Source organism: Delphinus delphis, chromosome 2 (assembly GCF_949987515.2).
Source record: "Delphinus delphis chromosome 2, mDelDel1.2, whole genome shotgun sequence".
Taxonomy (NCBI): Eukaryota; Metazoa; Chordata; class Mammalia; order Artiodactyla; family Delphinidae; genus Delphinus; species Delphinus delphis.
In genome coordinates, this window is record NC_082684.1 from 66228214 (window position 1) to 66254142 (window position 25929).

General features: G+C 39.4%; 1 protein-coding gene across 1 annotated transcript in view; it reads right to left on the reverse strand.

Annotated features, from left to right (window-relative positions):
• Positions 1-25929, reverse strand: part of AKAP6 (A-kinase anchoring protein 6) — a 489206-nt gene that overhangs the window by 274722 nt on the left and 188555 nt on the right. Inside the window, exon 3 of the mRNA XM_060004702.1 lies at positions 6270-6521. Coding sequence (XP_059860685.1) covers positions 6270-6521 — 252 coding nt within the window. The remainder of the gene's footprint in view (positions 1-6269; positions 6522-25929) is intronic.

The following is a 25929-nucleotide window of genomic DNA, read 5'->3' on the forward strand; positions in this document are numbered from 1 at the left end:
CCTGAAGATCCCTTCCCTAGCCAGTCCTTCGTTTGGAAAAGAAAATACCATACTCAAAAACACTTAATGGGGCTTCCTTGGTGGCGCAGTGGTTGGGAGTCCGCCTGCTGGTGCGGGGGACACGGATTCGTGCCCCGGTCTGGGAGGATACCGCATGCCGCGGAGCGGCTGGGTCCGTGAGCCATGGCCTCTGAGCCTGCGCATCCGGAGCCTGTGCTCCGCAACAAGAGAGGCCACAGCAGTGAGAGGTCCGCGTACCGCAAAAAAAAACAAAAAAACAAAAAAACAAGAAAACAAAAAAAACACACTTAATGCTCCAAAGGGAGCCCTCTCCCATCCTGTTGCCAATCAGGCCAACTACTGCTGTGCATGGCTGATTGTCATTCAGGGGTAACTAGTTTTAATTCATACTGCATTTTTTAATGTGAAAAAAAAAATTCCCTCCCTGAAAAACAAAACAAAAAAACAGCACATAGCATATGCATTTCATATCCTAAAGACCAAGTGGCAAGCATCTACCCATATATTTTAACACAGTTGGCCATTATTTAAGAGCATTCCTCAAAAGTATTTTTCTACATTTCACAGTGCAGAGGCAATTTAAAAAAAATACAGTTCTCTGAAGTTTCTCAGAGCAGATAAATAATGAGTTTCATTTCTTAAAATATTGCTTAGTAATACTAATATTTTAGTCCCACTGCTTTCTACTGGACCACCTTCCCAGATAGTTTTCTAATGCATGTAATTAATAAAGTCTCAGGTGGATATGGAGGTGGGGGAAGAGTGCATGTTGTTTTTACTGGCCTTTTTATTTTAGAAATACCACATTTTATTTTGTAGTGCTTCTAGCTGTGTCATGGCAGCCTAGCAATGTCCAAACAGACCCCCATTTAATATGTTATGAAGCAGTTTCTCAGATGAAGGTTATGTTTTATGGAGATGGTATCTTATTCACTTTATTGATGAGCAATTTATTCACTTTACTGCTGGCTTCAATATTGTCTCAGACATCAAGGAAACCCTTTTTCCTCCCTAATTTGAAACAAGAAATTTTGCTTTGTTCCTTACCCATAAATAAGTTTGAAGTTCTAATTCCAAATGCCTTCTCAGATCTTTCTTTGTTTAACCGTGAATTCTGTCACCAGCTGAACATGAGATTTGATACTTATAATTTAGAGATTTGATACTTATAATTTAGAGATTTGAAAATCTCCCTACTAAAATGCCCCCAAGGTTTATATTAGTGTCCATTGCCATTTCAGAGTTGACTTTGTGCCCTGATTTAGTGACCTTACTCAGAAGAGTTGAAAACAGAATTTCACTGTTTCAATTATGGTTACGGCAAAAAATTTTGTATGCCTCTCTCTACCCTTCCTCCCCTAATTTCACTACATGGTGTTTGTTATGCTTCAATTACTAACATATAAATTCATGGACCTCTTACAAGAAGGCGACAGCCCCCAGAGTCCTCAGACCACAGGGTCGAGACCCTTGCTCAGATTCCTTTCAGCTCTCCCATGTTGGTGCTCTGATTCTGACTGCCTTGCAGAGAGCAGCAGTGGACGAAGAGGAACAAGCAATGATAGGGAAATGGGAAGCAAGGCAAAGTTTAGTTTCTGATGGGAAAAGGGAAAACAGACAAAGTCTTTCAATATTTTTATTTATACTATCGTAATAATTCTTGACAATTTCCATTTTCTACAGGCTGAATTTATGAGTCAAATAGCTAATCTCCATGATCAATCCCAGTCAACCAACCTACAGTGATATCTCCCTCTTCCACACTTAAAGCAGTTATTATCTGCATTATTTACTTCAGTTCAACTCATCGACTTTTATATACAGTGACACGAACTAGGTGCTGTGGGAGATACAGAGATGATTATAATCTGGTGCCAACAATCACGAAGTTCAAATCTAGCACGCACTTTGTCGTAATATAAATTGCCCTGTGATGAGTGCTCGTGGAAGAACACACAAAGTGCAATGATGTGAGTGCTCTGGAAGGACCAATGTGTTCCCACTGAGAGGGTGAGTATCATTTAGGTAAAGTGCTTACCACACCATCTGGCATATGGGAAGTTCTTAATCAATGTTCGCTATTGTGTTACTACTATTAACAGTTATCACTACCTGTGTGACTACCTCTCTCAGCCTCAGTCTTCTTATCTGTAAGATGGATACAATAATATCATCTGTAAAATAAGGATAATAGCACTTGCCCTGCTAACTTCCCAGAACTGTTTGAGGATCTAACAAAAGTATGACGGTGATTCCTAACATTTAATAGCATGTGTTATTCATCTTTGAATGCCTAGTGCCTTATAAAGAGTAAGAAATCAATAAATATTTAGGGGAGGTAGAAAGGAAAGTAGGAAGGAAGGGAAGAAGGAAATAATTATTATTATCTTTACCAAAGAGATCAGTTAAGAGCTGGTTTTGCTTGTTTTATTTAATTATTCTTAGGTTTATGCCCTTAAGCATTCGCTTAGCCTCTCTTAAACTCAATTTTTCCATCTATAAAATGGAACTATTTTTTTAAATTGACGTATAGCTGATTTACAATATTGTGTTATTTTCAGGTGTACAGCAAAGTGATTCAGTTACATACATTTTTTTTTAGTTTCTTTTCCATTATAGACTATTACAAGATACTTAACATACTTCCCTGTGCTATACAGTAAATCCTTGTTTTATCTAATTTATATACAGTGGTTTGTATCTGTTAATCCCATACTCCTAATTCATCCCTCCTCCCTCCCTTTCCCCTTTGGTAACCATAAGTTTGTTTTCTATGTCTCTGAGTCTGTTTCTGTTTTGTGAATATATTCATTTATATTATTTTTTATATTCCACATATAAGTGATAATCATATAGTATTTGTCCTTCTCTGTCTGACTTACTTCACTTAGTAATCTCTAGGTCCATCCATGTTGCTGCAAATGGCAATCTTTCATTCTTTTTTATGGATGAGTAATATTGAAATGGAACTACTTTTAATACCCATTACCCTCCTTACTAAATGAAACAATAAATATAAATTGCTTTTCACAGTATCTGAAATATAGAACATTTCAGTATAACACATTTTTTACACAATGGGAGCTTTGCCCTAAAGTATTTTTTGTTTGTTCAGCTGGTTTTGTTTCAGTAAGGCATTTGCCAATTTGTTTACAAGATATGGTCTGCTCCATATTTAAATAAAGGAATAAAACTCACTTTGTTTTTGTACGGACAGAAAGAGAACTTGCCACTTTCTTGACTTTCAAACCTATTCTTTTTTTTTTTTTTTTTTCTTTTTGTGGTACACGGGCCTCTCACTGTTGTGGCCTCTCCCGTTGCGGAGCACAGGCTCCAGATGCGCAGGCTCAGCGGCCATGGCTCACGGCCCCAGCCACTCCGCGGCACATGGGATCTTCCCGGACCGGGGCACAAACCCGCCTCCCCCTCATCAGCAGGCGGATTCTCAACCACTGTGCCACCAGGGAAGCCCCAAACCTATTCTTTAATGGGCTATGAAACTCAACTGATTTCCAAAAAGAGAAAAATGAATTTACCTTCACTGGAAGGACATTTACTATTCTAGTTTATCAGCACGTTTTACGCCATCTCCCTCTTCATCCCATAAATCTTTCACAGCTGAATTTATTCTGATAAAGCTGAGAATTTTATCCTAATTCTCTTCCTATTTTCCACAGTTCCAGTGTGCTGACAGAAACAAATAAAACTAACAAATAAGATCAGGAATCCATTGCTTCAGGAAAGACGGTAATGGAGACAGTGCTTCAATTCACAGAGAAATGTCCACAAAGCAGATGGCTAAGAATCCACTGTTCCTTTACCCCTCATACAACGTATTCCTGCATCTCTACAACAGGACTAAAGACTGACTTCAAACATGAAAATGCACTGAATTGCTTTCAATCGAATCTGTAAATAATTGTTGAGCTCACATTGTGAGACCCATGATGGGTACTACTTAATATAAACTCACTACATAGCTGTGAAAATAGTGGCCAGTAACAATTAGATAGTCTCAATGGCTTTTCATCTTTCTTGGGCTACCACTTTGTGAATAATACAAGTTCAAATAAACACATGATGAACATATTCCACAAAACACCAATAACAACAAAAACAATAAACCTTAGAGCACTTTCATATCCCCAGCTCTAATCAGAGTTGTGGTCAGTAAATGTTTATTGAATGAATAAATAAATATGTAATATGAGTTGGTTTGACTCAATGATTTCTAATGCCCCCTCTAAGTGGTTGAAAGTGGGCAGATCTGATGACTGGTCAATACTGGATTTTGGACAGAGCCAGGAAAACACATGGGTAGAAACAAAAAAAGAATGTACAGATTGGAGATACCAGGTAGATATCTAAAGTACTGTCTCTTCAGAGTTTAGACAAACCTTCCCCATCTCTGATCTCCCACCTCATTAGCATACACCTCCTCCTAAACACCAGATTTAGGGCAGAGTTGACTAGTTTGGGATTCTTTGTTGTTTCCCATAACCACAAGGGTCCCAATCAGGAACTTCTAGGGATCCCACTTGGGATGGATGGCATCTGAGGACTATCTCACACACCTACATATTCATTCTACGATTTTAAAAGGAACTCTACCGAAGTCTGTATCACCTCCCTCATTGCCACAATATTAGGAAAAGCTAAATGAAAACAAAGACTGTGACCTAAAGTTAGAAGTGAGCCCAGTAGATTTTCATTCCCAGAAACTTCCAGGACCTGCAGGGAATTTGCCACAGCAAGAGCATCATTATTACAAAAACAATAATCAACAAATATAAATCATTTATGAGAAGAAGCCCAGATTTGTTTTGTGTTGTTGATAATGTTGGAGCCACTGAAACATTAATAACTTAATGAGATGCAACACTCTTTATAAGATCTTTTAATACACATTTATATTAATGCCTTCTAAGCTTGTATAATACATATTTTCCACAAAATCAACAGCAGAGCACTAAACTGGGTTTCAAGAGTCAAGGGACTATATACATACACACACACTCTATGTATCTATACATGGTATCTATTTATCTATCTACCTACCTACCTATCCATCCGTCCAACTATCCATCCATCTATTTATCTATCTACCTACCTACCTATCCATCCGTCCATCTATCCATCCATCTATTTATCTATCCATCCATCCATCCACACACACGTATATATAGCCCCTACTTAGCTAGCACAATGCCTCTCCCTCTCTCTCTCTTTCTCTCTCGCTCTGACATATATGTCAGTTTTATTTGGGAATAGGAGAGTTCACTTGGATTTAACTTTACAGTGTTCATTCTTAAGCTATGAATCAAGATTAACAGCAGCAAACTCTTTAAACTATGCTTACTATGAGTACAAAAAAATCTAAATATACTGGTTGTGCAAAATTCTAAAGTCCATATGACTCACTGCAACCAGAATGATTTTCTAAACCATGAATTGAATCGCATCAATTCCCTGAACAAACTCTTCTGTTATCCGCAAAATAAAGTCCACGTCTCTTAATATGACTTTTTAATATGGCTTTTCATCTTCATGATCTGACCTCTGCTTACATATTACTTCAAATCCTGCTTCCTGGTCCCTTGAACTTTTTCCTCTCTGAGGCTGTCATTCTCTCTCTTACCTCTGGATCTTTGATCATGCCATTCCTTCTGTCTAGAACAGTTTCTACCTCTGTTCATCAGTCTAATCCTGCTTCTCCTTCAGGTCTCAGGTTAGACTCACTTCTCCTGTAAAGGCTTCCCTGTCTGAATTAGGTGCCCCTTCTCTCTCCTCCAGTGGCATCATGTAGACCATTGTATCTGCATGTAGTTCATGCAGATCACAGTCTGGTCTTAATGTCTGTCCACTTGCCTCCACTCCCCACTAGTCTCTGCTCTTTGAAAGCAAAGGCCATGTTTTGATCACTATTACACTCTTAGCACCTAGTGCCTGGCCCATATAAGCACTCAATGAATATTTATCAAATAATTGAACAAGGAACAGGAAGCCAGGTTAGCACCAACAGCTACGGGTGGTATCTGTGCAAACTACCGCTGTGAATGAACTCTGGTTTTTAGCTTCATTCACATTAGAAGTGCCCTAGCCTCTAGTCACTATACCTAGATTCAACACCGGGCTTAGGACCTGCTTATTTACCTATAAAGGATTCCTATCCCACACCTCTGAACTGAAAACATCCTCAAATAATGACACCTGACAATGCACTATTTGGCTTCAGGGAAAACACCCACCTCCTGTGTCTCTTCGGAGAAAGCTTGCAGAATGTCCGTCTGTCTGGTGTAGTTGCCATTGGCGTCCTGCAGACCTTGCAGAATGCGCTCCCGCAGAACCAGCACTGAGACGCGGAGCTGGTGCCAGAGGAGTTGCACCGCGTGGATGTCCACAATCACGTTGACGGAGTAGGATAGCAGCTTCAGGGAGAACTCCGTTTCAAGGAGGGCATGGATTTGCTCAACATGATCAGAAATATCTTCACAAATGTCCTGCAATACAGAAAAGCAAATATACGATGACTCCTTTGCCTTAACCTGGGAAGGGGATGGTAGAAAGGTCACTCCTTCACCTGACACCAATGATCAGGGCCAACAGGTCAGGTGAGCACATGTTGGATAGCTGGCCTTTGTTTCAGTTCAGATAGAGTCACAGGCCATATTCCTGGGCATTGGGCCTTCAGTGCACACAGGTAAGTTGATCTCTTTCTAAGCCACGAAAATTCTACTATTTTTCAGGTACTCACATTGAAAGTTCATCCAAGGTGAGAGGTTACCTCACAAATCCGCTCTCTGTTCTCTTTATTTACTGTTAGTTTGGGATTTAGGTAAGGGAGCCAACAGCTCTTCTCTTTGCTACTGGTGAGCTCCACCGAACACATAGTATCTCAGGATAGAAGCATCCTCCAGACATGTAGCATGAAGAAAAATGGGCTAGAATGTGTGCTGCATTGGAACTCCTAGCCATTCTCAGTGAGCCATGGGATCTTCAAGGTAAGGGATAATTGTCACTTTCCCACAGGGACACAATTTAATATTTAAATTCTTAATGGATATCCACGCTTTGCAAACAAAATCACTCTTAAGAAGGAAAGAGAAACCCCAAGAGTGAAGAAAAACAAAATACAGTTTGGTTTTGTTTTTAAGACTCAGACATTTAAAATAAAACCATTACTATATCAAAGTTTCAATGTCCTCCTCACATACTATTAGGTAGGCAGATTTTATCTGATGTGTCACTTGTCCTTACAAGTTCCCACATTTTCAATGTGCTGTCAGAGGCCAGCAGCATGAAATGGGCAGCATCACTGGTAATACCTACTTGAGCAACTGGAGTCCATTAAGCATCAAAATGATGCCCATGTCAGCAAAAAGTGCTCAGTTACTCACTTTTAGTTATGTATCAGTGATTTCTTTAAGTGCAGCTTTTATTTATGATTTTTGTTAAAGCTAAAATTTTAAGACAGCCTTTGAGTTCTGAGCCCCATATTGAATATCAAAACAGTCATTCTATGCTGGAAATATAACCTTCTGATTTCATACAATTCAATTACTTGTTTTCAAAGAAAACTAAAATGTAACCTGTATTTGACAATGTGTAATAGTAAGCCAAAAAAACTATTGAATAATGATAGAAAGTTGTGCTGAATTCTGAACAAAAATTAATGTACAATTCCAATACATGCTCCAACATTAGTTCTTGAAATCCAAGACCTAACTGGTAATAAATTGGTGATAATAACTTGAAACAGATTAAAAGTTTAAACTAAGTAGACTTTGGAGTTCTGATTAGGTAAATTTCTTAGAAAAAAATATGGCCCATGGGCTTATGCGGTCCAATAGAGACTTGGGGCAAAAATTATAATACCCTATTAACCAGTACATAAGAACCAATCATGGCCAGATTAGCTAGTCTCTGCTTACCTTCAGCAGAAAAGAGCAGGCCTCTAACTATCATCAGATATTCCATGTAGCCTGGGGTCTTAGCTGATGCTTGTTTGGACATCTACTCCATTTACCCCACGCATTTTATTCCTGATACCTCAACCACCACCCCAAAGCGAATGCCCTGCATGCTTTGTCCTATTAGGATGCTCATTTCTATGTAGTACTGTGTTGCCTTGGAAAATGCCCTTCCTCCCATTGCTGACCTCTTCCAAATTCTCAGGACTCTCCTGGCTAATATCCCCAACCCATTGTAAAAACGTGCCTTAACCTCTTCACAAATGCTACCTCTACCTCCTGTTCCTACCCAAACCTGACCTTGCTCAAGGCTTCTGCTTCCTCCACTGCTCTCCCAGGGGAAGCAGCTCATTCTCCCAGGCTCAGCTGAGAGATTGGGAAGGGTGGAGGAAGGAGGGGAGCTGATGGGGGAAGGGCAGACCTCAGTGCTTTTTTGTCACTTTCTGATCATTACTCTTTTGCCTTCTTTCTTCGTAGGTGCCTACTGTCTGCTAAACCTTCCTGTCATCCTCCCTTACTACTGTTATCTACATTCTTCTCTCTCACTCCTCTGCACTGAAGAATGCATCTGGTTCACGGTTTTCCTCTCCATCCTGAGCACACCATTGTCTTAGGTAATTTCAGCGTTCACACTGAGGAGCCAGCCAACACTCTAGCCTCGGATTTCCTTTACTTCACTCCTCCTCAGACCTTCACGCCATTCTACCGGATGACTCTGGATCTGGTCGTCACTTCACCTGGGGAACAACATCAGAAAGTCCCTTGTGCCCCCAACCTCTCTTTGACAGACCTTTTTACTCCCATTCCCCCACTACAGGTGCTTTTCAACCCCCTCCAGGCCACCATCCCCTCCAGCCGCTTTCCTCATATACCCCCTGTCTCCTAGCACAGCTTCCACAGTGGTTACACTTCAACCACTCTCTCGGCAGTGTGCTCAACTTCCTCGCACTCTTGATTCCATGACTCAGAATTTGTGAGTCTCTGTCTCTTAGGCCCCACTGCAATCTAGAGATGCAGAAAAATGACATACCTGAGAGAGAAAAAGGTTTGAGTAACCCTTCTGCCACCTGCTCAGAAGAGCTAAATAGGCATTTCTAACCATCCTACGCTCATCTCCCAATACAGAAGGTTATATGTATAGCCTTGGTACCATGAAAACTTCATGCCAAAGCACATGTCATCTGCTCTATTTACACACATTTGGCTCCTTCATAATGGATGCAGGAATCTAGTCAGAGCCAGTTCATGGGTCAAGATGTCAGGCAACCATCCAGGGGAAACTATGTGTAAGGGGCACTAAAGCATCAATGGTGCCAGTTAACTCAGGTTTTCATACCCTCCTCCTTAGTAACTGTGAAATGTGAATTAGCCCTGTTCCCACAGAAGCAGATGGGCCCTGAGGAGAAAGAAACACCCTCCCCACAAGGGCTGACCTCACTCTGTTGAGTATTTTGGCAATATGCACATGAAGGATCTGCTGAAATTCTGAAACTAAATAATGCATAGCATGGTGCAATTTTCTGGAGTCTATTAATTTATTTAATTACTTTTATGCCCTCTACTTTGCCATTGGTTGTCTGGCTTGACAAAATTACATGCACGCACAAATTATAGAACAAGAACTACAGATAAATGTGTAGGTTGTATATTCGAGTGTGTGAGTATATATACTCCCTCTCCCTCTAAACAGGGACTATGCTTTGAACACTTGATGAGATGTTTGTTTAGAGAAAGGTAGCTAATTCTGAATCTACATCTAGGTTTTAATAACAGAAGACCTGCTTTTCCCTGTCCCTCTATATAAATGTCAAACAAATATTTAAAAAAAATTCAGTCTGAAGCTTCTTGTGCTTTGGCCCTTAACTACTGCCAGTTTGTTTGGATGTTACATGAAACAAGTTGAAGATTACGAACATTCAGTCAGATAATCAGGTATCAGAAACTTTAAAAACTGATTTGCTGAATGGCTTCCTCCCAGCAGAGATTGTTTGGAATTAAAAGGCACTGAGAGATCTGACTTGTTGGAGGCCCTGTGGGCACTAGATTAATAAGATGAAGTAGAAGCTTGGGTGTGGAGTTGGATTGGAGCCCAACTGATGCATGTAAGGAATCACTGGCTTTTCAGGTTCTACCAGATGTTTAACTTGAGCAGATAGCAACTGGAAACTGGACTCAACTCACATGGCTGAACTGCTCAGTGTATAACAAACTTTCGAGCACTGCAGTGCTACTTGGTGGAAACAAAGTAGTAACTTTAGAAGAAATTCACAGTTTTTTAGGAATATGAAAAGAAACAATCCCTTTGGGACTGGAGATACATAATATATATCTGAAGAACCTATAAGCAAAAATATTTCTCCCCATCTATTTACCAAGAGTATTAACAGGAAATAAAATCTTTCATTCATAGTTGGAGGTTTAAAACGCTTAACATGGCAATGACTAGTTATGCTGATACAGTGAATAAAATTCATAGTGAAGTGTAATTGCCCAAAAAGTGTTAATGTTTGATTTCAGATTCTTTTCTATTTTGATAGAGGGTGTTAGTAGGCAGAAAATTGAATGTCTACAGAAGAGGTAAGGTCAAGAAAGGGATGAGGATGCTAAAGATTCTATGAGTGACAGCCAAGGAGTCCTTTCCAGCAACCATGAGAAAAATGGTTAGGTCCACTGGTCCATCTTCTATAAAGCAATTTATTCCAGGCTCTGATTTCATAGTCGTAGCCTGAAATTATCCCATTTCTTCTGTTCACGCCTAATTCTGGTCACTATTTCCATCAGTTCCAGCCCCTCTCCCCAGTGTTGTCTGTGTTAGACCTTTCTTCTCTGACTTCTAGACTCCTCTCCTGATTCCCAAGTATGCATCATCTGGAATGATGCAACCATGGACAGATCCACCAGCCCAGACTTCTCACACTCTTAAGACTCTAGGTTCAGTCTATCGCCCTTAAAGGCAGCTCGCACTCCTTGTAAACCAAGTCCACAAACAGAGAGCTGGAGGACTCTGAGAATGTAGAGGTGGAGGAAAGCCAGATCCAGAGAGAGGGGCCAAGGATACCAAGACAAACTGTTAACCTTCAGAAGCTCACCTGGAGTTGGTCCCATTATCTTGTTCTGTTATAGACAAAGGAAAGCTAAAAATCGAACTTCCTATGAATATGTGGCAACAGGAGGCTGTTTCACATAATTAATGAAGATTTTATATCATCAGACGGTAGCTTCATTCCCAGAGGATTTATTTCAGCATGTGAATGTTTTCCGCAAGTAGAGGACTGGTTCCTCAGGACCTCTTTGTATAATTAGTGGCTACCATTAAATTGGGCAGTCAAGAATTTTGATGATATGGATCTTACTTTAACAGACTAATAATGAACAAAAACTTAATTTCAGTAGATAAAATTGCTAAGTTATTTTTCAATATCATCAATTGGTATCAACTGCTTTAGCTACTTAAAATCTCCCATAGTTCTAACATGAATTTCATTCATTCTCTTATATCCTTTCCTCTGTGAAAAGATGTTCTCCAGCAAGCTCATTTAAATGACTAAATCAACACATGTCTCAAAGAATAACAAACTTTAATTTTAAACTGAAGATAGTCTTTAAATGTCCTTAAAGCAATAACATTTTTTTTTTTTTTTTTTTTTTTTTGGTACGCGGGCCTCTCACTGTTGCGGCCTCTCCTGTTGCGGAGCACAGACTCCGGACGCACAGGCTCAGCGGCCATGGCTCATGGGCCCAGCCGCTCTGCGCATGTGGGATCTTCCCGGACTGGGGCACGAACCCGTGTCCCCTGCATCAGCAGGCAGACTCTCAACCACTGCGCCACCAGGGAAGCCCAAAGCAATAACATTTTTTATAGCTACTCAAATTGTCCCCAGCACAATTAAGGATAGAAGGATAATGTCTTTAGGAATTAATTACTTCTGTTTTTTCAGTGAATGTATTGAGTACCTACTATGTACTAACCCATGTGCTGGGGAAACAAAGGTGAATAAATGCCAGGGTTTGGTCCCCTGGAGTTCCCTGCCTGGTGGGAGGGGGCATATAATGAGAAATTATAGTCAGGAAAATAAGTGTTCACAAAGGGTACACAGATGAGGAGGAAATGATTGTGTCCACAGGTGCAAAGAGGAAAGGGGCACAAGCGCTTTTCAAAGGAAGTAAAGTTTGGGTCTTAAAGAAGACAACCAGGAGGATGAGATAGAGAAGAACATTCCAGGAAGTAGCAGGTGTCAGTGTTGTCTCCATAACTGTGGACCTGGGGTTTAGCACCAATTTCTTAGGCACGGCATATTACACACTGTCCATAAAAGAGCAAATTTTGACTTCATCAAAATTTAAAACTTTTGCTCATGAAAGATATTTTTAAGAAAAGGAAAAGATAAACTACAGACTGAGAAAAATATTTGCAAATTACTTACCCAACAAAGGATTTCTATCCAGAACATACAGAGAATTCTCAAAACTCAGCAGTAAGGAAACAACCAACCCAATTCTAAAATAGGCAAAAGACTTGAACACTTTACCTAAGTGGACATAATGATGGTAAATAAGCACATGAAACAATCTTCAGCCTCGTTAGCCATTAGGGAAATGTAAATTAAAACCATAGTGAGATACCAGTTTATACTTATTAGACCGATTAGAACAAAAAATTGCTGACAATACCAAGTGCTGAGGAGTTCCAGAGCAGTTGGAAGTCTCCTACACTAATGATGAGAATGCAAAATGGTACAGTCATACTTGAAAACAGTTGAGCAGTTTCTTATGAAGTTAGACATACACTTACAATCTGACCCACAATCCCACTCCTGGGTGTTTATCCTAGAGAAATGATGCCTCAGGTACACACAAAAATGAAAAGACGCTCTATTCATAAAAACCAAAACCTAAATGTCCTTCAGTGGAGAAATGGATAAACAAACTACAGTACATCTATACAACACACAGCAGTCAGGGAAAAGAAGAACTATTGATACAGGCAACAATTTGGATAAACTTCAAAAGCAGTATGCTAATTGAAAGAAGCTAGTCTCAAAAGGGTATACACTGTATAAGTCCATTTATACAACATTCTCAAAAGACAAAGCTATAGTAATGAAGAATATATCAGTGGTTGCCAGGGATTGGGGGTGGGGAGGGCATGACTATTGACTGATAGCATGAGGGCATTTTTTGGGCTGATGGAACTGTTCTGAATTCTGATTATGGAGAAGGTAATAGAAATCTACACATGGGTGAAAACTCGTAGAACAGTACACCAAAACCCCCCACAATTTTGCTGTATGATAATTTTAAAACTAATGAAACAAAAGAAAGCCAGTTTATAGTCTCTTAGTAAAATGCATGTAAAAATTAATTTGGGGTCACACGTTCCCTTCATATTCTTGGAAATGACAAATAGCACAGCCCTTAAGGTCATGTCACTACTATCATCATCTCTAATTCTGTAGCTTCCACATTAGTTTCTGGCAAGTATCAAAGAAAATGAGGCTCATCTGGAGCCCATCTCAAAGTGAATTAAAGCAAATGACAGTGGAAACAATGTATATTCAAAAGTTGCATGAAAATTTTGTCCATAGGTATTACTGCATTAATGTGGGAAAGTGATGTTATTTTCTTGTTTAATTCACATAGAGCACAGTAGCCCCTGTGGCATTCAGTATTACTCACAGCACAAAATGCACTGAATACATTATGTTGCCAACTGCCCACTTCACTCAACCTTCATGACACCTTGCGGTCTCAAAATTGCAGCTGCTGCTGCCTGTCACTGAAACAGGACTCTTCTCTGGTTACCTAGTAGCTGATACAAACACCGAGGACCTGAGACTGTTTACAAATAAACTCCAGCTGGTTGGGTCAGTATTTTTCCTTTAATTTAGTTGTATGTTTATGTGAGAGAGGTGTCTTTCTTTGGTAAGATTGTTGTATATGTATTTTCCAGTTGTATCTTATTTCTTCTAGACAGATATAGGGCTTTTAAGATACCTGTTATGTATTTAACCAGTATGTACAGTTTTCACCAGAGTGAGATAGAAGTGAGGGTGTCCTTCCTGTGAGTGTTCTGACTGCTTACTCTAATAACTCTAAGTACGACTGCCCCAGCTCCTGCTAACTGTCCCTGGGAGGGGATCTGTTTGCTGCCTCATCATTAGGCCACCACGCCCATTTCCAACCATTCTCAAAACATCTTGAACGTTTCCTCATGAAATTACAAGTATCTGTGGATCAACATTCTGCCAAAGTGCCCCAAATTGCCAGTCTCCAAGGGCTCCATGAGAATGTGGAGGGAAACCTGCCCTTCCAGCAACTTTCTCGCCCAGGTCCTAAAGCAACACTGGGCACCCCAGTTTCACTAAGTCCCACAAATGCAGCCGCTCCCACTTCTCTCTTGTTTCTTGCTTCCCTACATGCAATCCCCAAATGAGAAAACATAGCAAATCCCTCCAGTACCTATAACCTGACTCTGCATAGGGACAAACAGTAATCAACAGTCATTTCTGCGTTCTTCTACTACCCAAATAATGTTTCTTTCTCTTCCCCCAAATAATTTCATTGTTTCCCTCAAAACACTCTTGAGTTACATTTGTATAACTGCAGGACACATTGAGATGGTTTTTCTAAAACAAAACATGAATTAAAGTCTACTTTTAAAGGATAGGTCTCCTCACTCCCACTTCCATCTTCTTCCCTATCAGAGTTTCAAAAACCTTGAGCCCTCATCTTATCCAGAGGATACCATTACATTTAAAATAAAGAGTTTTTTTGTTCTAAAGTCAGTAAGCAAGAGATAAGTAAATATAAGATGTATTTTGTGTACATAATTTAGTCTTACTGCAAAATGCCATGTCATCATGACTGCTCATTTTGTTTACTAGCAATTGTAGAAATGAATGATTAAAGTGTCTTTTACCCATATGCTCACCATATGTGTGTGTTCATTAGAAAAAGCTGAAAAGAGATTCTTACCTAATACATGTACTTTGTATTTTAAAATACAGATCAAGGGAATAGCCGTTACTTGTTTAAAAAAACTTGCAAGTGAACCATGTGAACTAAAACTTGCAACCTCATATAAAAAATATTGCAGAGTATGAATGTCACCTACAGCTGACTTTCAAAACTGTACTTTCTCCAAAAGACAGATTAATAGATGTTCCTATGACAAGGTATTTTTATTTCCGCAAAAGTAGACTACCCTCTCTTTTTTCCCTTCCTCTACACTTTTCTTTTTTTTTAAATTATAGCCATATTTTTTAAATATTTTATTTACTTATTTTTATTTTTGGTTGCGACAGGTCTTTTTTGTGGTATGCGGGATCTTCATTGCAGCATGCAAGATCCTTTTGTTGTGGCGCGTGGGCTCTTCGTTGCAGCACAGAGACTTCTCTCTAGTTGCAGCGTGCAGGTTTTCTCTCTCTAGTTGTGGCACGCAGTCTCCAGAGCGCATGGGCTCTGTAGTTTGCCGTACGTGGGCTCTCTAGTTGAGGCGTGTGGGCTCAGTAGTTGTGGCGCATGGGCTTAGTCGCCCCATGGGATCTTAGTTCCCTGACCAGGGATCAAACCCACGTCCCCTGCATTGGAAGGCGGACTCTTTACCACTGGACCACCAGGGAAGCCCTGTTCCTCTTCACTTTCTAATGGTCCTAGTTTCTTCATTGTCATATTGAGAATGACTGTGATGAAGACTGGTGAGAGGGATGCTGAGACTTTTATGATCATCATAGTACTTCTCTCCAAAGTTTGAAGAACTTTATGATTATAAAGAGTGGTTATCCTTTTAATTACTAAAATTCTGCAAGTATGAGGACTGAACTGAGATTATTTATGCAGAAGTGATTTTTCTGTTACCATTAGCTGGTACTCATCCACCTCCCTCACTAGACTGCACCTTTCTGGAAGCAGGAAGTGTATCTTACTCGTCTGCACTGCTAGGACACCGCCATACATGGGGGCAGTGCCCAAAGGATGCCTGAGGAATTGGATTCAATTGGATAAAATACTGTATTTCACAAATCCATGTAAAATCCTTAAAAAGCAAGTACTAGTTTAGCTTCCTCTCCCAAGTATATCCACACTAATCAGTATGCAATCTGCAAATTAAGTAACTGACATCATCTCCTGTTTTGATTAGGAGAGGTGATGAAGAAAGCACATGGATTTGGGAGAGTGAAGGAGATTGTAGAAAGAGGAGGATGAAGATGCTTAATACAGACTTGGAAGCCTGCACACTTCTGCTTCCATGCTCTGAAAGCCTCCTTTGCCTTAAATTGAGAAAGAACCAATTAAAAGTTCTGCCTGGCCATACCTGGCCATATCCAAATCAGGATTGTTCTGCTTTCCATTACTGAAATTTTTTTGGTTTAAAATTGTTATTTTAAAAGCGTCAGAGAGTTCACTGATGAAGATTCCACTTTAAATTCTTAATCCCAGGCTCTGACTTATTCGAGAGGGAAAAATTCCTGAGCAAAAAGACAAGAGGAAAATTGACAATTGCTATTGCACACTGGAAAACCCATTTTTTTCTAACTGAGCTATGCTTAGTCACATTCATATTCAGTGTTCTAGATAAAGGTTCAAAATGTAAGTTCATTCACTAGTGAAAATCACAGCTATGGCCTCAACACTCAATAGCCCATCTGGAAATTGCTCGGAAGGTCTGTACTTTCCCCAGGACATTTTTATAGAACTGATTTCAGGTAGAAATTGACAGAGAAGTCAGTGGCGGTTTTTATACTGAAGTGTGCAGTATAATCGTGTGTTAATCATGCAGATTCCAGGGCTGCTCCTTTTGAAGAGAGATGGGATGAAGAAATCTGCATTTTCTTAAGCATGCAGTGGTCATTATGCCCGTGTTCTAAGCAACCAACCACAATTGAAAAACACTGAGCCAGAGGTGGGTCATCTGTCTAGAAACAGGAGCTACAGCCAAGCCTGTTGCTACACAACCCTAAGAACAAAACCCAGCGACTTGAAAGGCAGTCTGCCACTGACATTACACAGATGTCTCTACCGGAGAATTTACATTCTTTGTGTTCCAGAACACAATTTTCCACAACCTTATTTATCTACTGCTTACAGTGTTGTGATAATCTCTAGGGTAGCATCAGGTTTGCAGGTTCCTCTAACATGCTTTATTTTTTTTTCTGATTTTTTACACTTTTTAAATATAATAGAACAGATACAAAATATCACACATAAAAATATATAGCTTAGTGAATTACGATAAGGCAAACAACTAACCAGGTCAAAAATTAGAACTTTGCCAGCCACCCCAGAAGTGCCCCCATGTGCCCCCTCCCCATCACAGACCCTCCAAGCCTCAAAAAAGTGATCACTATCCTGACTTGAAGAGCAATCACTTTCCTGCATCTCTTTATGGTTTTATCACCCAAGTATGCACGCCTGGCACTATAATTTACTGTTGCCCATATGTTCACTTGCTATGTCTGTAAGTCTTTTTAAATCTACAGAGTCCATCTCTATTCCTTTTGGTTTTTTTCATATAACTCACCTGTTGAAAGTCCTACGGCATTAGACTTGCAGAGTTTCCCATAACTTGGATTTCTTGGTTGCAGCCATATGAAAACAGTCAGTGTGTTGGTCCTCTTCCTACAAACTGGCAGCTGGATCCTAAGGCCTGATTAGTTTAAGGTACAATGTCTTTGACTAAACCATCAGTAGTATTGTGTTCTTTCATCAAGAGGAATTTAACTTTGGTTTTTGCTCTTTTTTTTTTTTTTTTTTTTTTTTTTGGCGGTACGCGGGGCTCTCACTGTTGTGGCCTCTCCCACTGCGGAGCACAGGCTCCAGACGCGCAGGCTCAGCGGCCATGGCTCACGGGCCCAGCCGCACCGCAGCATGTGGGATCTTCCCGGACCGGGGCACAAACCCATGTCCCCTGCATCGGCAGGTGGACTCTCAACCACTGCGCCACCAGGGAAGCCCGGTTTTTGCTCTTTTTTGATAGTTGATGCTATCGACTATTTTGACAGTTGATGCTCTGTACCTAAAACTGTTAATGTATTGGAGATTGTAAAATGATGATATTCTATCAATTTGTTTTCATTTACTAGCTGGAATAGAAGATGCTTCTCTTTATGGAAAATTTGGTTACAGTGATATAATTCATAAAGGAAAGTCAAGATATATGCTTGATTCTTTCCTTTTCATCAGTTTTCAAGATAATGAATTGGTTTTCAAGACAATGAATTGGTTCTCTGTTACATTCAGAAGGTAACCAACCAGTCGGTTTTTAATATCATGTTGTACTCATGGATTTAAACATGTTCGATGGATTTTGATCCATAGCAATTCTCAACCTTATTGAAGGGCAAACTGTCCATCTTTGGCCAGTGGTATCCCCTTCAATTTGACTCCAGATTGGCTATTCTAAGTAGACTTTGATAGCTTCCTTGCTCATCTTGTATATTTCCATACTTGAAATCTGCCATTTTTCTAATAAGCCTTGGTTTCCTTTAATGAGAAAAGTTTTTTCAGACTACCATCTGGACAGTAGGGATGCTCATTACTTCTAGGTTAGTGATTGTTTCTACGCTTTTTTTTTTTAATTAACAGAGCTAGTAGATATGTATATTTTTTTAAAAAAAACACTTTATGAGTTCATAACTGATATTTCCAATTCAAATTCATGACCACAGGGTTTTAACCTAATATCTTCTATATGACATCTCTATCTCCTTTCTTCCACACCAAGAATTCTGATTCTCATGAACACAGGGGGTGATGGAATTAGAGAATCCCGTAATTACTCATTTGTTTTATCTCACATTATACATATGACAGTTTCAGAATACTAATGCTAATACTACTATTAATACTGGCCCTGAAGCAAATGACTACGATAGGCATGTAAAAGATCTGGTCAACGTGGCTTTTGTTACCACAGAAGAGAGCTGGGTCACCTTTGGTTTGTCTTTAACTGGTCTTTGAGAGAACGGAACTTATACCCTAGTCTCACATTCATGGCTGTGCATATTACACAGTTTAAACATTTGCGGGTTTTGTAGGTTCCCACATTAATCAAGGTCCTTTTCGAAGGGGAAAAAAGCCTCAATAAAAATATAACCACATGACCATTAGTTTTCCTACAAGGAGGGAAAAGACTTTGCTTTTAGAAGGCATGCCTTAAGAGACTTCCTGCCTCAGCAGACCCTTCTAATCTTTGCAGATCATCACAGAATATGCAAAAGGACAAAAATCAATGAAAGTAGTAATCAACAATATTCCAAAGAGACTGCACCATTACATGAACTTGAGTGCTGGGTTTGCCAGATAAAACACTCTTTCTTTTCCTTTCTAGTATAACACCTACAGAGCATAGGGTGATTCTTATTACTTATTAGTTTAGGGCTGACCAGAGATGAAGATGGATCTTCTCTTTAAACCATGAACTGTGAAGATCTCTTCATTTTCCACCTCACATGGCCAAAGTTGTGCACTTCACATATTTGCTTTGTTTGTTCAGTGATCTATAGGTCATTTCTGTCTATTTCTATGAGGTCTGTCTGCCTTAGAAAATTCTTGTGTGGCAAGCATTGCATTTGTCTATTTTGCTTTATAGAGTATAGTACCACAAGCAAATAGATTCTTAATACATGCTGATGTTAGTGATCCTTAATTCACGGACCATGAAATAGGAGCTTGTAAGATGATCATGAGAAAGAATAAATGAATCATAATATGTATCTAGATTACTCTGCACCAGGATGAATATTAGAAGGTCTTAGTTCTTGGTCTTGCTGTGTCCTGGTTATCCTTGTCCCGGTAGATCACTGAGTCTCAGTTTCCTCATCTGCAATAAAGTGGTAGATGGAATAGCATCCACCAAGCTGGATGGTGTTCCATCCACCACCATCAAGCTCTAAAATTTTCTTTTGTTTTCTTTTTCTTTTATTTTGTGTAGCCCTCCCATAATACATAGCCTGAATTTTCATTACCCAGAAGTTTTTGTGTATCTCTGAAAATCCTCGTAACATGACTGCTACTTCCTTCTAGTAGTAGAACAAGCACTAGACTAGGAATCAGGAGACCTGAGTTCCAGTCCTGGGGACATTGAAAAGTATCTCTCTGGGTTCTCCAGGTGACCCTTCCATAAGATTTGAAATAACAGCACTGATCCATACCAGCAGGCTGAGGAGGAAAGATCTATGATTCATTCAAAATGAGAGCTAAACAGGGAGATCAGCTCGGTGCTTTGTGACCACCTGGAGGGGTGGGATAGGGAGGGTGGGAGGGAGGGAGACGCAAGAGGGAAGAGATATGGGAACATACGTATATGTATAACTGATTCACTTTGTTATAAAGCAGAAACTAACACAGCATTGTAAAGCAATTATACCCCAATAAAGATGTTAAAAAATTTTTTTTAAATTAAAAAAAATAAATATAGAATTACAAAAAGGAAAAAAAGAGAGAGCTAAGACCCCTACACTTCCACCCCAGGGTTAATGTCCTGAGGAGCCCCTTTGGTTGTGTTTTCCTTAGTCACCATGATAGACTCAGGCCATTATTCTTCCACTTTCCTATTCCCCCATTCCTGCAAACACACACACACACACACACACACACACACACACACACACACACACACACGCCTGTGCGTGTACACATATTCCTTTGAGGCTCATTCCCATCTGCCTATACCACCCACTACTACCTCTTCATTCCAGTCACTTAAGATTTTATTTTCTAAAAATTTATCAAAATTTTTAGCAATTTAGATTTATTTACCTGAGATGGAAATTTTCTAGTAACTCTCTTGAAATTTTGGAGCACTTCAAGTTATAAATGGTCTTATAAATTCATCTACAAATGCTTTCTCTTGACCTATTCATAAATATTCTTCATACTGGGAGAAAGAAGTGAAGAGGATGAAAGTCCTATTTGGGATTTCATTGCTGACTCATGATGCGACCTTGGAAAGGTCAACCTCTTTCTTAGATGCACTCTTTATATATTTAGATCACTAAGAACATGGCACAGCTTCTAAGGATGTGTTTCTATGTCTTCCTCCCCCACATAAATATATCCACAGCAACTAGCTTGGCTGTTGATTTGTATTTAAACACCTACAGCATGCCTGTTGGAAGCTAACATTATAGACACAAGTTTTTAGATCTCACATCTGAGAGTCCGGAACAGGAAATGAAACCTCACAGGATTAGAGTACTGTGGAAAACTAATTTTAGGGGCCATGGTTAACACCCTGTGAATGAGATAACAACAAATCCATATTCTGAAGCCAATACTACCCTTTTATGTAAGGTAGGTGGGAATGTAGGTCATCAATTAACCTTCTGAAAAACTCCCACTGCCTCCCATGGACCCAATAATTTCATTTCCAGGAAACGCTCCTAAGGCAGTAATGCATTTACCTACTGAAATGCTATCACAGAGTTGTTTTTTTAATTGTGAAAAAAATCTAACAGCCAAAAGATCAAAAGAGAGGAGATTGGTTTAACATGATGTGGTGTTCCATACAATGAAAAAATAGACAAATACTACAATATGCGTGTTGGATGTTCAAGATATATTGTTAATTGAGAAAAACTAACTTATATGAGTTCTATTAAAAATTATAGTTATGTATAGTCATAGGGAAAGAACTGAGAAATATGTTAAAATAAAGCTGTTCATAGTATTCTCTAGGTGGCAGCATTGTAAATGATTTTTAATGTACTGTTTTTCTCCACTAGAGATTCATTTCTTTTGTGGAAAAAAGAAGTAAAAAGTAAACAACAATGAAGAAGTTAGTTTCTATGGCAACATGTCAAGGAATGCAGAGTTATGCAGAGTAAGTAATATGTAGAGTACAGTATCAATAGAGTCAAAATCATTTACTGAAGAAGATCAATGTCAGAGCAACAGGATCCCAGACTCCTGGCATTCTTTTTCTGTAGGGATAGACCTGTCACTTCATTCACAGATATCCTACCAGCATTCTCTTAGGGCTCTCTGTCAGATGGCCAGGTGCTACTAGCCAAGTACTAACAGATAAATAACATATCATTAATCAGTGGTTATTAAGACTTTCAGCTCTGTTTTCGTTTTGATTGCCTTTTTTAAAGTTTAATAGAATTGATATAAAGATACAGGTGAGGGAAAGACATTAATCACCTGAAATGAGTGAGAATGTATGTATTACTCATCCTCTCTCCCTTCTAATTTGATTGATTGATTTGTCCCAGAGCATGACTGCATAGATCATTAACCCTCTTCTATATTTTCATATAAACCCATAAGGGAGGGATGTTTCTGGGGAAAGATTCCATTACTTGACAAAGTAAGACCTTGTTTATCTCCAGGAGTGACCTCAATATCCTAGGATTCAGAATCTTCCACTTTCAAGCTACTACAGCCTTTGAGTAATTACTGGAGAAGTGAAGACATCTAAAGAGACCTCAGCACTCCCTTGGGGGTATACTTTACATAACTAAAGTAACAGTTCTTCACAATTGCTTAGGAATTATTGAAATACACAATTTTTGCTGACCGATTTATATAAACTTTTGTTTACTTCCATAAATGCAAATAACTTGTACTGGTGGATTTGTTTTGTTCCTATGCTCATCCCTTCATCCACAGAACCACAAAGAGCAAAAAGCATACATCTAGCACATTTTCTGAAAAATTTAATGCTGAGCATCAAAGCCTAAATGAGAACATAGAATTCAGCTTATATCTTAGTTAAGAAAATCCATTTTGGTATTTTGCCTGCTCCGTCGTGCTTGACTGACTCTGTATCAGAACTGCTCTTCAGCAAGAACTAGACATACAAAGCATGATGAAAGTTACTGAATTCCAATAATGTGGTTTTAAATCTACCCTCAACTGCCCTTTTCCAGAGGCCCCTTTGGGAAATAAAAATGGATCAAAATAACATATCTGACCACCAAGTACAGAAACCATCCACTATTAATGTCCCAATGACACACCAAAATGAAAGACGAAGGATCCATTCAAATAGTCTTATAACACTGATTCAGGCTCCTCAAAGGACATTGTACTTTACTTTTGAAATCAGCAACCAACTGCGAAATAAATTCAATTTCAATTGCACTTTCCAAACTTCCAGACTAATTTTACCTATAAAATCATTTTAACCTCACTGCTTACTTAGTTTGACTGTAAACTTAGTGAGGAAGAATGTTCTGTTTTCTGACTACACACACAGAATCCTATTTATATCTCACAAGGAGCACAAAGCACACAAAAGGAAAAGCAGGACCAGTAAATGAGCTCTGAGCAAGCACAAAGACCAAGCAAACCTCAGGTTACTCCCTTCAACATTTAATCCATGATTAATAAGCTCCTCCCTATAGTATCCTAACTCTTAAGCCCCTCTACCCCTATTTAATTGCGGACAGAAACCGTCTTGTGAATGTCTAGTGAAAATTCTGGTGTGTACAAGTAAATTAATAATGAGTAATAAAATTAAAGAAATAAACTAAAAGGGGCAAATGACTTGGAGATCAGAAAATAAGAGTAAGGAAAGACGATAAGAGAGATTTACAAGGATAAGGTAACTTAGATTGTTTCTCCATGATTTAGATCTTACCTTTGCCCAAAAAAGGGGGAGAGAGGAATGTGGCTTACAAATAGTAAAGTTTACTGTTAAAGTCTGAAAAAGGACAGGAGGGAGAAAGATAAATAAGACACTTAAAATGATATAGTTGCTGCATTCAAGCACTCAGTTCAGCTCTACGGAAGGAGAAGAAGATGTGTGTCCAGAAGTGGTTGGTTGAAGAAAAAGACCTGGTGTGAGAAATTTGAGACATAAAGGAATTATCAGTAGTTAACACAAGAGGGTGGCAGTAGATGGTTTCTGTGACTGCGGTGAACTAAGGACCTGGAACAACCACACATGGAAGATCCTGCTTCTTTGGAATTGCATGACATCTTCTTGGCAATAATTCAGACTTTGAGTGGAAAGCAGAACCAAAGTTTCAACTGAGAAAGTCAGGTGCAGAGAGGCCTACATAGACTGGAAATGGCTGAATTGAAATCAGAGGGAGAACATTGACAACAAGGAAATTCCTAAGGAAAATTTATCTCTGGAACTAGTGAAAAGCGGATTCTGTAATTAAACTTTGTCCATGGTGTTTGTCTGCTTATACTCTATAGAGGATTTGTTCTCCAGGTTTGCTCACACAAACATAAAGAAGGTTCTCACACTCCAAGCAGAGGGTAGAAGGTATGTGCAGAAAGATTTGAGCCAGAGGGACCCTCTTTTCCTCCTTTCTCCCGCAGGTTGGTACAAAGGTCAAGATCACCAGTGATCCCCGAGGAGCCCTCTGTATCAAAATGCCCCTGGGGTTTCATCACAGAGCAACAAAGAATGAGGATTTGACGGGTCAGCTTGACTCCAGTGATTTCCTTCATCCGGGGCTGACATGAGAAAATAGACAGATGCTTCCCTGAAATTGACAAACGTTCTGTCATCATATGATGAGAGCAATGAGGCCATCTAGATGTTGGAAAAAGCAGCTAAGCACCTAATTATAATAGCATTCGTTCTCTATAGAACAGGTCACTTAGGTGGAAAATATTAGCATGGATACAGCTTAAGATCTATAAATAGTCTATGAAAGTGGCAGAACAAAAGCTGACAACAACTATGTGAGTAGAATGTAAAATAAGTATCAAAATATCTCTGGGAAACAGGATTGGAGGTAATTTTTTCTTTATATGTATCCATATGTTTATTTATATATTACAATTTAGCATAAAGAACATGGAATATTTTTCAAAAAATAATCATTTGGTGGTCTTTTTGCCTGCTTGTTTGTTCTTCAGCATATACACAAAGATCCCGTCTTTTAAAAATAGGAGGCAATAAGTGCATTGCAGCAGAAAGACATGGTTAGCAGTAGTCATGGGAGAAGAGCTGGGCAGAAGGAGGGAAAAAATAACACAAAGCCTTTTGTGTAAGGGCCCCGGATCCTAGGTGATGACCAGTGCCAGATCCCCCTTAAGGTACTCTGCCCACAAAGATATTACAGCCAAGTCCTGACCCATGAACTCACCCTAAAACTTCCTTTAAATGTAGCCAGAATACATCTTGTTTTTCAAACTGTGGGAGGTCAGCTGCTAGGGCTTATGGAATGACAAAGATTTCCGGGAGAGGCAACCTCAGTGAGAATAAAAGAGTGTCAAGTAACATACAGCAAGTGTAAACTGACACCAAGGCTGGAATGACCAGCCCTCAGATGGACTATAAAAAGCCAGCAGAGTTGCGCATCTCATCAGCAGGACTCTAGTTGCCTTGGAGCCAGACTGAGTCTGGGAATTGTGACCACTCCAGCCACCGACGAGCAGGCAGTGCCCTGATCCAGCCCAAGCAAGAGGCTGGTGTCCTGGAGCCACCTCCCCTCTTGTGTAAGCGCCTCGATGAGACACAGGCCAGGACAGTGTCATTTATAACAGCGCAACCTGCACTCCACTTATACAGCCAAGTAGGAGTCATAAAATACACTTATATACCACACCAATGGCCAATTAAAGGATTTTTTAAAACTTAAAAAAAAATTATTGTTCAACAGAAGTTTACTGCAAAAAAGTTAGAAAAGCTAAGACAAAATAATTAATCAGGGACCATGTCTGTCTCATTTACCATTTATCCCTCGATCCCAAAACAACGCCTGGCACATAGTAGGCTCTCAATAAGTAAATAATCACTGAATGAAGAATAATTAAATAAATCTCCAATAACCTACTCTTCATACAAAGTAGTGCATAACTTTCTAGATCGTAGTCTATTTTTGTGCTGTTTTTCACTCAGTGGCATAACATGAATATTCTTTCATGTCAATAAATATGTTTCATAATTCTTTATGGCTGCACAGTATTCCATTTTATGAAAACAGAGTATTGTTTGACTCAATCCTTTGTAGTTGGATGTTGGCCTTGG